General features: G+C 40.3%; 1 protein-coding gene across 1 annotated transcript; it reads right to left on the reverse strand.

Annotated features, from left to right (window-relative positions):
- Positions 1–3,003: 3,003 nt before the first annotated feature.
- Positions 3,004–8,363, reverse strand: LOC113312085. The gene is made up of 2 exons (XM_026560850.1): positions 8,207–8,363; positions 3,004–3,890 (listed from the first exon to the last, which is right to left on the reverse strand). The coding sequence occupies exons 1-2, from the start codon at positions 8,361–8,363 to the stop codon at positions 3,004–3,006; spliced, it is 1,044 nt and encodes a 347-aa protein (XP_026416635.1).
- Between the last annotated feature and the right edge of the window lie 6,013 nt (positions 8,364–14,376).

Below are 14,376 nucleotides of genomic sequence, written 5' to 3' on the forward strand. Positions count from 1 at the left end.
TCTGCGAGTTGGGAGGCGATGTATGCCAGTGCGTCCGAGTGTCGATTGTCTTTTCTGCATATGTGGCGGAATTTGATGCTGAGGATCTGGTTGATATTGAATTGGGCCAGCTCCCAGTATTTCTGCAGAATTGGATCGTGAATTGCATATTTTCCCGTGATTTTTCGGATTACCAACTGTGAGTCGCTAGTTAGCCTTACATCTTGTAGGCCCATCTCGACGATTAATCTCAGGGCGTGAATCGCAGCTTCGTACTCGGTGACGTTGTTTGTCGCCATAAATTCCAATCTAAACGAATGGAACATTTTTCGTCCCTTTGGTGTGGTAAAGACTACCCCAAGTCCCGATCCATCTTTGTTTGACGCTCCATCGACGAATACTTCCCAACGTGATGGGCTACTTGCATCGAGTAAGTCGGCCGGGTCTTCTCGATCTTCTTCCATTATGGGTATGTCCTCGACTCATCTTCGTCTCTTAGTGGGAAATCTTCCAAAAAATCTGCCACTACTTGTACCTTCACTGATGTCCTCATTTCGTAGAAAACGTTGAACTTTTTATTTGCGCCCCCCACTTGGAGATCCTTCCAGATCGGCCTGCATTGTCTAGTACCGCCTCAATAGGTGATTTTGTGAGCACGCGGATCCGATGGGCTTGGAAATATGTCCTTAGCTTCAAGGTGGAGAAAGCTAGCGCTAGAATCATCTGTTCCATCCTTGTATAATTTTTCTCGGCCGGACTCAATGTCTTACTAATGAAGTAAACGGGCTTTTCCTCGTTCCCTTTATTTCGAACTAAGACTGCACTGATAGCATATGAAGTTTCTCCGAGGTAAAATGTGAGGACCTCCGACGGCTCAGGTCTTTATAATACTAGCATACTTGCAAGATGTAGCTTGATATTCTGAAACGCCTCCTCACAGGTGTCCTTCCATTTGAATTTCTCTCCCTTTTTAAGAGTGCTAAAGAAATCCTTGCATTTGTCGGACGACCGAGATATGAATCGCCCCAATGCTTCTATACTTCCGTTCATCTTTTGTACGTCTTGTATTGCGGCTGGTGACGGCATCTCGAGGATGACTCTGAATTTCTCGGGATCTGCTTCTATCCCCTTTGGAGTGATGATATATCCCAAAAATTTGCCCGATGTGACCCAAAAATCGCATTTGGTCGGGTTAACTTTCATTCTATATTCTCTCATCGTTCGAAAAATTTCCCGCAGGTCTCGGATGTGATTCTTAGATAGGCGACTTTTTACTAGCATATCGTCGACATAGACCTCAATGGTGTTGTGGATCCGGTCCTCAAACATATCGCCCACCAACCTCTGATATGTGGCGCCTGCATTCTTCAGCCCAAACGGCATCTTGGTGTAGCAGTATAGGCCCCTTGGTGTGAATAAGTAGGTGTGTTCTTGATCCTCGGGAGACAGTGGGATCTTTTTATACCCCGCATATCCGTCCATCAACGTTAGTGCCTCGTACCCCACTCTAGATTCCAGCAGTAGATCGATACTTGGGAGACGGAAACTGTCTTTCGGAAAAGTTTTGTTCAAGTCGCTGAAGTCGATACAATTTCTGACTCCTCCATTTCTCTTTGGTACCGCGACCATGTTAGATATCCACTGTGGGTAGTGCGATTTCCTAATTATTCCCGATTCCTGTAACTTCTTTAGCTCCTTCTCGACGGCCGCCTGTAATTCTGGTGCGATTCGCCTCATCTTTTGTCGGATTGGCTTGAAGCTTGAGTCGATACTTAGATGGTGACAACATACCTCTGGATATATACCCTCCATATCGTGCATGTTCCATGCGAATGCGTCCATGTTTTCCTTTAGCACCGCCACGAGCTGGTTTACTTGTTCGTCCGATAGTAAGGACCTGATCCTTACCCCCCTTGGTTCTTCTACAGTTCCCAAATTAATCTCTCGAATAGGTTCGACGACCGAGAAGTTTGGTCTTGATTCCTTCACCGGCGTCGTCTCCTTTAATTGCTATGAAGGCTCTCTTCCTTGTGCTTCGTAAGCCATGACCGCTTGCGAAATAACCTTTTCCAGTTCTTCTGCGACTTTGGCTTCTTTAGCCTTTTTCTTCTCTCCCCTTTGTCGTGCTCGCCGCTCCCCATTTATCTGGGCGTCGGCCTGCATGCATTTTCGGGCTGCCTTTGGATCTCCTACGACTTCTGCTATCCCCTTGTACGTTGGGAACCGTAATCTTTGATGATAGGCCGATGCCACTCCTTTGATTCCCGCGATCCATGGTCTTCCGATAATAGCTTCATAGGGCGAGGCTACATCAACCACACAGAATGTGGTTAAAGTATCCAGGTAGGCACCTCCATCCGATACCCTTAGAGTTACTTCGCCCTTCGGCATGGTTACCGTCCCATTAAAATCGTATATACCATATGTTGACGGGACGAGTATATCATCCGACAACTTCATCCTTTTGAACGTATCGTAGAAGAGTACTTCGACGGAGCTCCCACTATCTACTAGTATCCTTCTTACCCCCCATTCCTCAATTAGCAGGGTAATAACCAAAGGATCACTGTGAGCTTGGCCGTTCACCGGGACATCCTGGGCCGAGAAAGAGATAGGTCGCACCATCCATGGTTCCATAGGCAAAGCTTTTTCTACAATGAAAATTTCCTTCCCACTATGATCTCTCTTGTGGATTCTAGAAATTATTCCGGGATTCAGATTGTACGCTTGAGTGGAGGAATGTGAAATCGTGTTGACAAACTGCGTTGATTTGTCGATCCGAACCTGATGGACTGGTGCATTGGGCGCTGCGGTCGTCTGGGCCGGATGTCGGACGAACTGTCTCAAATAACCATCTCTGATAAGGTGTTGCACGATGTCTTTCACTTCTCGACAGTTTTTTTTAGAGTGGCCTCGATACTGATGGTAATGGCAATATTCCGGGTGATCCTTGGTCTCTTCGAACTGTATCCCTCTTGAAGCTGGGTATATGATGTCACTCCTTTTTTCGACTTCTTTGAAGATTTATTCCAGTGGAGAATTCAAAGGGGTGTACGTTCTCGCCTCGTGCCTTTGCCTCTTCCCTTTATCTATCCATTCCTTCTTCCCATGTCCTCGCATGGGCGGACTCGGTCTATTCTCGGGTCGTCTTTGAGTATCGTCCGACGTTGACTTGGGCGCTGCACTAGCTTCTTGCACTCCTCTATATCTTGACTCTTCCTGGATTTCTTCTAGGGTGATGAAATGCTCTTGCATTTTCCTCATTTCTTTCAACGTTTGTGGTTTCTCAGTGAACATGGCTACCCAGATGGGATCCGATCTCCCAAGTGCATTTTCGAACCCGAATATCTGCTGATCGACTGGTACTTTCCCAATTTCCGTACACAAATTTCTCCATCTATCGGTCCAGGATCTGAGAGGTTCTCTAAACCGTCTGGCCAAGGTAAATAACATGTTGACCCTGGGCCGAGGTCTGCTGTTGTGCATGTACGTTTCAAGGAAGGCTTCGACTAGAGTCTCGTAGATGTCAATTGTCCCTGGTGCGAGGTTGTAAAACCATTTCGTCGCCTCGCCCTCCAAGCTTTCCGGGAAGAACTTGCACATTACTACCTCATAGTTTTTCCATTGGATTAGGGACATTGAGTACATCTTCAAGTGCTCCACCGCGTCTCCCGTGTCGTCGAACCTCGATGGGAAGGTGGGGAGCGTGCAATTAGGTGGGAAGGCCCTTAGTTCTAGCTCTTGGGTGAAAGGGGTCCTCTCGGCCTCGCTTATAAACTCGGCGAGCTTGTCTTCTTCGCCGGTTCCTGACAGCTTCCTTATCTTCTCCTCCAACTCTCTTATCTTGGATTCAGTTGCATTATCGGACCTTGTGTTTCTCTGCTGATTGTTCCTATCTCGCCTTTCGTCGTCTGTTCATGATTCCTCGGGTGGTCCGTATCCCCTGATAGGTGGCGTCGGGGGTGGTCCCGATCGACCGGAATTGCATTGTCCCACTACAGGTGGTGCTTTCCCGATTCGGCCTTGGTGACCTGATGTTCCTTGACTTGAAGATCCTCTCGACCTCGGCCTTAAGTTCCGTACTGATAGTTCTCGAACTCTAGAGCCAGATTCCTCTGCTGAAGATCTCTTAAAGACGCCTCTTTCCTCCTTTGGCTTTCTAGAATCGCGAGCAGTGTTGGATCTGTACTCTCATGGCTAGAGTGACCATTTGGGTGGCCTAAATAGGCAGGGGGTGGTGCTGTCATCATAGGTGGTGGATGTGATACTTCTGGGGGTATCTGAATCGATGTCGCCGGATTGATTCCGATAGTTGTTTATCATCCTAGTTGTACTCGCCTTAGTCGTTCTTGCTCTCGCCCGAGGGATTCTTGATACTCATCTTGTCGTCTGATGTTTCGTCTCTGAGCATGCAGGATCAATGCTGCCTCATCATCTTCCGTGTCTGACGCAGTAAGTCTATCTATTTGATCATCCCTCCTTGGGGGCGAGGAGATTCACTCCATAGGCGATGGGTCACCGTCTCGTCCCAGATCGATCTCCTCGTCCACAGTTGGCATACCCCTTGCAGTAGCTCGTGATTCCTCTGGTGGTGGAGGCCCGTTACTCCCTCACCTCGTCCCAATTACTCCTCTTTGCATGCTGTTACTGGAGACCGTGCGGTTCATCAGAGTTCTTCCCATCCCTGACGTGCTAGCCATTGGACACAGTGTGGTGTTTGTCCGAGAGGTGTCCCTACCTATGTCAGCAAAAACAGACAACACCTTATTTTGACCTGTTTTGAAAAGTTTCTATTGCGCGTACGATTTTTGGAAGAAAAAGGGGACTGACACTAAGACTGAGTTTAAAAAGTACGATTCCCCCTGGCCTACCAAGCTGACCTTACCAGTTTTCCACGTTCCGACACTAAGTGTTTCTTTTAGACGGGTATCCTGCTACGTCGCTTTCAAGGGCACGACGTCGCTCTCAGTACCACGACTCTGCATTAACTACAATTTGTCCTACATTCCCTAGACTCCAAATCATTAGCACCTCATTCTTTGCGAGTAAAAAAAGGTCTAAATTCGTACATTTATGAGGTCAGCATGCCATGGAAAAAGCTAAATTAAGACTTATGCACTTCCTTGGAACTGCAAAAGGATGTCTTTCCTTGATTCCTTGGATTCTTTCACCAACGATGTATGAATCGTCGTGTTGTTGTTTCGGCACTTTCCCAAGCGAACATGGAACCTCAAACAACTTCCACCATACATCAAAGATGTTACTTGGGAGTTTATGAGTTTTCCGCTGTCGGACTCACAAGACAATAACTAAGATCAAAATATGAAGATAAGTACGAAAGATGCTACAAAAACGAAAATTGAGACCTGAAAACAGACTCGGCTAGAGACAAGACTAGTCGACTGTTCAGATTCAACCCAGCTGAAAACTTTTGCTAACAACTCAATTTTCTCAACAAAAACTTAACTATACCAGCAGAACTTAAACCAAACGATTATAAACAGACTTTTTCCGAGCAGAGTTCATCTCCTAGCATCAACTAACACGCAAAATGTTTTTAGGAGATTTTGGATCGTCTCTGCCGGTACATGCAGTCAAGGTATCCGGAGAACTTGGACGTTCCCCTTAGTCCGCGCCAGAATGTAGTGGCATGAAACTACACACTACATCCGATGGAGTATAAGGTGATTCCACACAACATGAAGAAACATAAACAAATATAGACACAAGGATTTACGTGGTTAGGTATGATTACCTACGTCCAAGGGGTGAAAGGATGTGTATTATTATTCTTCTTCTTTGGTTACAAGTTGTACTCTCTCTCTCTAGTGGTGATGTTCTCTCAACTCAAGTAGGATGCCTTGTTTTCTCTCCCTCTCCGACCTCTCTTTCTCTCTCGACTAGCCCTTATATTTATAGGCCAAAGTCGACATACAACAGAATTACAATGTTGGTCACATTACATCATTTTAGCTGTTCTCTATCGGACCTTCACTGATCGCCCGACTTCCTGGTTTGACCGATAGTTCTTCACCCGAGGCCGAGTCTGTATCGCCTGGTTAGCACGATGTCTCCCTTCGCACAAATCTCATATACACATGGAATCTTGGACACGATGGAAGTATCTCGCTTTTGTGGTATTCTTGGATGGATCAACTTCAAACTGTTAGATTCAATTCACTCCAACATCCCAATACCCACTTCTTCCTATTAGTTAGCAGTTCTTCTTCAACTCGACGTCAATTTATAGGAAAATGTCATGATAATTATGTGTAAAACTCTAATTTCTTATAATTCATGCTATTATTTTCTTTATTGTAAAAAAGAAATAAAAAAAAAAACTATTTATACTTGGAAATTGGCATGAACCATTTGTATACAACCATTTCATGTATAAACAAAAAATTGGTCAATTAGCCCTAAAACAACCTGGGTGAAAAAGACGAGTAAAAGTTGATACTGTTTAAATACCCAAGGATCTATTAGATATTTTTATAATATTCATGATCGGTCATTTCACCCAAAATATTGTATTGTAATAAGGTTAGTGACTACAAAATAGACTAAAATGTCCATATACATTCATATTATATCTTTTATACTCCCTCCGTACCACATATATAGGCGGAGGGACCAATTCTCTTAAATTAAGAAGCTTTTATTGATTTTATACATTTCTATGTTTTTCCTGTTTTACCCTTAATTATATTCCCAATGTTAGAGACATATACTAAATTGTGATGATTCCCAAGCAAATAAATAGGGGTAATATAAGTAAAATACCGTTTCGAAATTTGGACTCCGCCTATATAGTGGTACAAGGAAAAATGGAAATCCCACCTATATAATAGGTACGGAGGGAGTACATGTCAACTAAAATCAATAATATTTTCATAATGACTTTTCACTAAGACTTTACCGAGTAGTATCTTTCAGGCACATATTTAATTCGGAAAATGGGTCATTGGTCCAAATATTTTTAAAACACGGTTCTAATGGACGAGTAAAAATTAGTATGAGTGAAATGGACACAAAAAAAAATAGCAAGAATGAAACTGGATTCATCATGTCTTAAACTTAAAAAAGAGCGAGGATGAAACTGGATGCATCCTGATGTAAATTAAAAATAAGAAAAAGTATTTGAAAATGTGTAGAATGAAATTGTTTACATCCTGGCTATTTTTACATTCTCGTCCATTTGAACAGTATCAAATTTTACATGTCTTTTTCACCCAAGAATTGTCGTTATTGGGTTAATTGACCAATTTTGTGTATTTAATTATAGTCCTTCAGATTTAACTAACTTCCCAATTATGTGAAGTAAGATTCCTACCAGCTCTGAACAACCCCTTCACAAATGCATCACCAATACCAATTGTATTAATTGTATATATAATTTGAGTACGAAATATTGGCTCCAGAATGAAAGTTAGGCCAAAAGCTTCAATTCTAGAGCTCCTGGCCCCCGGCCAATAGAAATCAAGGATTACTCACCAAATTAGGCCGAGATATACAACCTTTCCTCCACTCTTCCCTCCTAATCATGAAACAACTCTAGGAAACCCTACTAAAAACCTAAAGAAAAAAAATGGTGAAAAAGCGACGAGATACACAACCTGCTCCAACACCTTCTTTAACACCATATGAAGCCTATCATAATCGCTATTTGCGAGCCAACATAATAAGAAGAAAACACCAGCTCCCGAATCATCTATTATCCATCAGTCAAGGTTGGTAAATCCACACTTCCATTCCTTCTCACTCACGTATTAACATGCAATCTGATCCGATTTTAACTACAAGATCTTATTTTAACTTGATCATATTCTTTTTCATATATTAACTTGATCGTATATTAACTTTTTCATATATGTTTCTTATTTTATAAAACCTACGAGCACCTAAGCCACAGAAAGGGATCTTATTTTATATTAAGAAAGTTCAGGATTTTATAAATTTATAAATCCATATACTAACATAGTTCAGGATTTTATAAATTTCAGGATTTGATATTACAGGATCTTATTTTGTTTCTCTTTATAAATCCATATACTAAATGGTGTGATCTTATTGTATATTACGTGATTGTATGTTAGGTATTTGATCATATTATAAAGCCAGCTATAGCGATAACTATGATCTTATTTTGTTTCTCTTTATAAATCAATATACTAAACGGTGTGATCTTATTGTATATTACGTGATTGTATGTTAGGTATTTGATCACCTTCACGAAAAGCTGTTAGTTTTCGAGTTTCGTCAGAAATTACAGCTGATCTGCACTTACTTCCCATAATAATCTTATCCTTCGCATATTCTAAGTCAGTCATGCTCACTGAATTAGCAACAGCCTTTGCGGCTTTGGGAGCTGCAAAGTTCACCATATTTACAGGGTCTGCACCTGAGAACCCTGGTGTTCCTCTGGCAATGATACTTAGATCAACGTCTGCTCCTTTGGGGACCTATCAAATGGCATAGTTTGAGTATTTATGTTTCATTCCTTTTGAACATTAAAAATCTAAAAAATCTGAAAGTTAACCAAGGGGTTTGATTCTTGCTATACCCTTGAAATCAGATTGTGTTGAAATAAGATTCTTTTATTTTTATTCAACTAATTTTGTTCTTTTTATAATCGACATTACTAATAAGAACAACTATGATCTTATTTTGTTTCTCTTTATAAATCCATATACTAAAATCCTGTGATCTTATTGTATATTACGTGATTGTATGTTAGGTATTTGATCATATTATAAAGCCAACATTAACGATAACTATGATCCGCTATTGTACATTCTTACATAATAGGTATGGACGAGCAAATCAAACAGCGTATAATATGTAGGATATTGAACTATGAACAAATTCGTGCCAGGGAGAACAGGAGGCTTCGCAAATAACTTCTCGGTACTAAGAGAGCAGCGCAACGATATAGGTTTCTGGGCGAAGAAATACCACTAGAATCCAGCTCAGATGATGATAGTAGTTCTGATTACGACGACTCATATGAAGATGACATATACCAAATATCCCAGAGTCGAGATGTTGAGCATTCTATAAGTAAGATCAAATTATATCAGGTTTCACTAACTTACATCAGATATAAATCATCAACTGTGTATTTGGGAATAACAAATGTTTCTCAATATGCCTCTAATACTTTGTAAATTTGGGACATTTTCACAGGATTAGATATCATGAAATCGGATTTCGGCGCACCATCTCATACATGCAAGCATTGTGGTGCAATAATGTGGTTCCAGGAGAAAACACAAAAATCCAAAATAATTGATTGCGAGTTTAGCATATGTTGTTCCAGTGGTAATGTTGCGCTCCCACTTCTTAAGGAATGTCCAGATTATCTTCAGAGATTGTTGGACTTTGATGGTGGGCCGCGTCCCGCCAAGTTCAGAAAAAACATAAGGGCATACAACAATATGCTCGCTTTTACCTCAAACGGAGCCGGATTTAGTGGCAACATCAACAAGAAAGGTAAGGGTCCATGGACATATATAATTCAGGGACAGAGCTATCACAAAATAGGTTATCTGGTGCCTCCAGGAAACAAAGAACCAGGATACAACCAACTATACATATGTGATACAGAATTGGCACAAGAAGCTAACCGTCGGAAGAACATATTTTTACAAAGGAGCATAAAAATGAAGCCCAAAAGAATGGTGCAGTCGGAAAAAAAATTATATACATAAGAAAAATGAGGATGAACTGGATTTGGAAGTGATCACTAATTTAATATCTATGTTGGATGCAACTAATGCATATGCAAAGACATTCAGGTATATATAAATCATGAAACTATATACTCGTTGTTACTCACTGCAATAAGTAAGAACCGAATGTATTAATTTTCACTATATACTTGCATCAGATATATATAAATCATTAACTATATACTTGATATTCAGGATGGTTATCATTAACTATATACTTGATATTCAGGATGGCCAGGGAAAGAATGCAACGACAACCTGCAGTTGAGTTACGCTTGCGAATCATTAGCCGACGAGAAAGAGATGCTAGGCAGTATAACCTACCAACGTGTTCAGAAGTGGCAGCTTTGATAGTCCAGAATCCTACTGATGATGATGTGTACAGGGACATCATTGTTGAGCATAAGAAAAGTGGTTATATTAGAATCAATGAAATACACCCATGTTATATGCCAATGCAATTCCCTATTTTATTCCCCTATGGGGAAGATGGTTATAACATGGAAACTGCATACAGGAAAGTGAGAGTAAGTAAAGATGGTGTGTTGAGGAAGCGGCAACAGATCACCATGAGGGAGTATTATGCATTTAGGCTACAACAACGGCTTGGTGAGGGACAAACTTTAATTCGCGGTGGACGTTTGTTTCAGCAATATTGTGTGGATGCTTATGCATGTATTGAAGAATGTCGACTTAAGTGGGTAAGAAATAACCAAGAGCATATAAGGGCCGAGTTACACAGTGGGTTAAGAGATGCACTATTGAAGGGAGATACAACGAGAAAAAGGGCAAAAGAATTGTGTTACCCTCATCTTACACCGGAGGCCCAAGATGTATGATGCAACACAATCAAGATGCTATTGCAATATGTAGGAAAATTGGTGTTCCGGATCTCTTTATAACTTTCACCTGCAATCCCAATTGGAAGGAAATTACAGAAGCTCTAGCTCACATACAAGGTCAACGACCAGAAGATAGACCCGATATCGTTGCTAGGGTATTCAAGATAAAATTAAAGCATTTGATGGAAGTTCTCCGAAAGGGAAAACATTTTGGGAAATTCAAAGGAGGTAATTTTCAATTTATTTGGTTGCATACTATATTCTGTGTTGTTTAACTTCGTACTAATTTGTATATTTTTGTATCTACACCAATCTACACTATAGAATTTCAAAAGAGGGGCTTACCATATGCCCACATTTTATTGTTTCTGGATAAGAAGGATAAACCAGAGACACCATCCGATATTAATAGAATTGTCACAGCAGAGATACCTGACAAGGAGAATGATCCTGATGGATAATACGCAAATCAATGTTGAGGTATGCAATTCAAGAGGGGATTGGTTAAATAATTATTCAAATACATCAACAAGGGTAAAGATCGAGTTACTGCTATTCTCGAAAAAGATCCAAATTTGAATGAAGATACAGGGGAAGAGGAAGTATTAATTGATGAAATAAATAATTACTTGGATTGTCGGTATATATCTGGGGCAGAAGCGTGTTGGAGGATTTTCGATTTCGACATTCAGTTCCGTGATCCATCAGTGGAGAGGCTACCATACCATTTGGAGGGTGAACACCAGGTAATATTTGTCTCTTTCCGTACATTACGTATAAAATCCAGACTTGATAATTTTCGCATATAATTTTTTTTTTTGATAAACTAATCCTATTGTAACAATGAACAGATCACTGTTGCACTCATGAACGACAGTGACATTTAGATTTTTGGATTTGTGATTATTTGATCGCGTTTTCTCCTATAAACACCAGGTAATATATCGTGATACGGACGATGTAGAAGATGTATTGGATAATCCAAGCTCCAATGTCATGAAATTTCTAGAATGGTTCGAAGCAAAAAGAAGTATCCAGAAGCAAGGGAGTTGACTTACGCAGATTTTCCATCTGAATTTGTATGGGAGAAACAATTGAAATAGTGGCGACCAAGGCAAAGAGGGAATACAGTCGGTAGACTATACAATGCTCACCCGAGTTCAGGAGAAAGATATTTTCTCCGAATCCTATTGAATGTGTGCAAGGGGGCACGAAGTTATTCTGAGTTGAAAACTGTTAAGGGAACCATTCATACAACTTTTAGAGACACATGTGCAGCTCTTGGATTGTTATCGGACGACAACGAATGACACGCTGGTTTGCAGGAAGCATCAACATACAGCACAGGTGACTTATTGCGCCAGATGTTTGTCATGATGTTGATTTTTTGTGAAGTAACCTATCCAAAAAAATTATGGGAAAAAAATTGGAGTTTGTTAGCCGAAGGAATTCAGCACCGGGAGAGAAAAAGAAGGCGGAACTTACATTTGGAACTTACTGAATCCCAGTTAAAAAACCTCACCTTGGTTGACATCGAAGAATTAATCAAGAGAAATGGTAGAACTCTTGTTGAGTTTCCGTCCATGCCTATCCCAGAAAAGGATAAAGAGTATGCTTATAAAAATAAATTAATAGACGAAGAGCTCGATTACGATAAGGAGAAACTAAGGACTCAGCATATTAGCCTGAAGAATGGTCTTAACTCGATACAAAGGGAAATATTTGATGTTGTTAGCCAGTCTATTGAACAAGGTAACGGTGGTTTATTCTTTGTTTATGGGAGCGGTGGCACTGGGAAAAATTATCTTTGGAACACTATAATAACCGGTCTACGTGCAAAATCCAAGGTTGTTTTGGCAGTTGCATCGTATGGTATAGCATCATTGTTGCTTCCCGGAGGAAGGACTGCACGTTCTCGGTTCAAAATACCAATAACTTTGGAAGATAATTCCACTTGCGATGTTAGTCATGGAACTCAGTTGGCAGGGTTGATATATAAAGCTGAAAAAATAATTTGGGATGAAACACCGATGATTCACAGGCATGCTTTTGAAGCTTTAGAGCGAACTGTCATAGATCTCATGAATCCGAGCTAGGACAAGACGAAAGAAAAATTGTTTGGAGGAAAAACTCTGCTACTAGGAGGTGGCTTTAGACAGATATTACCAGTTATTAGAGGTGGAAGCCGGGAAAATATTGTTGATGCTTCTATTAGTAGGTCAAAATTATGGAAGCACTTCCATGTACTTGAGTTGTCAGAGAACATGAGATTATTGAACAGAAATTGTAGTTCTGCGGAGAAACAAACGATATCCGAATTCGGCAAGTGGATTTTGGATCTTGGGGATGGGAAACTACCAGAAAAATCAATAGAGGGTGAATCCGAAAAACCAACTTGGATTAAGATACCCGATGACCTGTTGATTAAGGCAGACGAAAATCCCATCGAAGCTATTGTTGATGTCGTTTATCCTGATTTGATTGCTAGATTTAAGGATAAGAATTACCTAAGGGAGAGATGCATCTTAGCACCAAAGAATGAAATTCTAGACCATATAAATGATTACGTGGTGTCTATGCTTCCAGGTGAAGAACACGTTTTTCTGAGTTCGGATTCAATAAGTCCCCAGTCATATGATTTTGAGAATGCATAGCTGTCATACAATCAAGAATATCTAAATGCTCAAAAAATATCCAGAGTACCTAATCATGTGCTTCGATTGAAGCTTGATGTGCCAATAATGCTTACAAGAAATATAAATCCAAGTGTTGGGCTTTGCAACGGTACGAGACTCATTGTTACAAAAATATGCGCAAGAACTATTCAAGCTCGGATTATAACGGGAAATGGTGCTGGTAGGAGTGCTTGCATTCCAAGAATAGTGATACAACCAACAAAAACTCACCTTCCTTTTATCCTGAGAAGAGTGAAGTTTCCTATTAAGGTATGTTTTGCAATGACGATAAACAAAAGCCAAGGTCAGATAATCGACAACGTCGGAATCTATCTTCCAAACCCAATTTTCTGTCATGGACAGCTCTACATAGCAGTCTCGAGGACAACAAGGCGAAGTGGGTTGAATATTTTTATTGATAAAACAAAGGATATCGTGCCAGAAGGATATACTCAGAATGTGGTGTACAGAGAAGTATTCAAAAATTTGCAACAAGTAAGTGATCTCTCTGGCTCATTCTACTACATTTATATTTATATTTTAAGCGATAATACCATTTCTATAACAAGTTGTGCTCTTAATGTTTCCACTCCAGAAACAAAAAATATTTATGATGCAAGGAAACACACCTGGTGGAAATCAGTTTGGAGAAAATCATATAAATGACGAGGAGATAAACGAAAGCAATGACGAGAGTCAGACGACTGATGACGAAATGCCAATGTTGGTTGAAGATAGTGATACTGAAATGTCGCTATTGGTTGAAGATACTGACGATGAAATGTCGTTGTTGGTTGAGGATAGTACGGACGACGATGAATAAAGATCAAAAGACATTGTTTGGAGACCATACTACTTGGAGACTGCTTATTTCTTACAGAATTTTTACAATTATATGGATATTTAGGACTTATATTTATTACGTTTTGGGTTGATCTAAAACAACTCTTTTAATGGATGTTTATAATGATCATGAAATATAGGGGAGAAGGGACTTGATTGTTTGCAAGTATGATCACTATTTTAACACAGTCATAGTCTTCATGGAATTGTGTTTCTTTGGAAATTGGTACCAAACTCGAATACTGTGTAATTAAGATAATCAGACTATATACAGGTTAGAGGCAATACTAAGCATCCAAATGTTTT

The sequence above is a fragment of the Papaver somniferum genome, chromosome 9, assembly GCF_003573695.1.
Source record: "Papaver somniferum cultivar HN1 chromosome 9, ASM357369v1, whole genome shotgun sequence".
Classification (NCBI taxonomy): Eukaryota; Viridiplantae; Streptophyta; class Magnoliopsida; order Ranunculales; family Papaveraceae; genus Papaver; species Papaver somniferum.

Excerpts from the sequence above, each read along its gene's own strand:
- LOC113312085 (XM_026560850.1), bottom strand. The coding sequence starts at position 8,363 with ATGGTGAACTTTGCAGCTCCCAAAGCCGCAAAGGCTGTTGCTAATTCA. Across the intron at positions 3,891-8,206 it reads ACTAACAGCTTTTCGTGAAG|ACGACGAAAGGCGAGATAGG; the intron begins GTGATCAAATAC and ends AATCATGAACAG.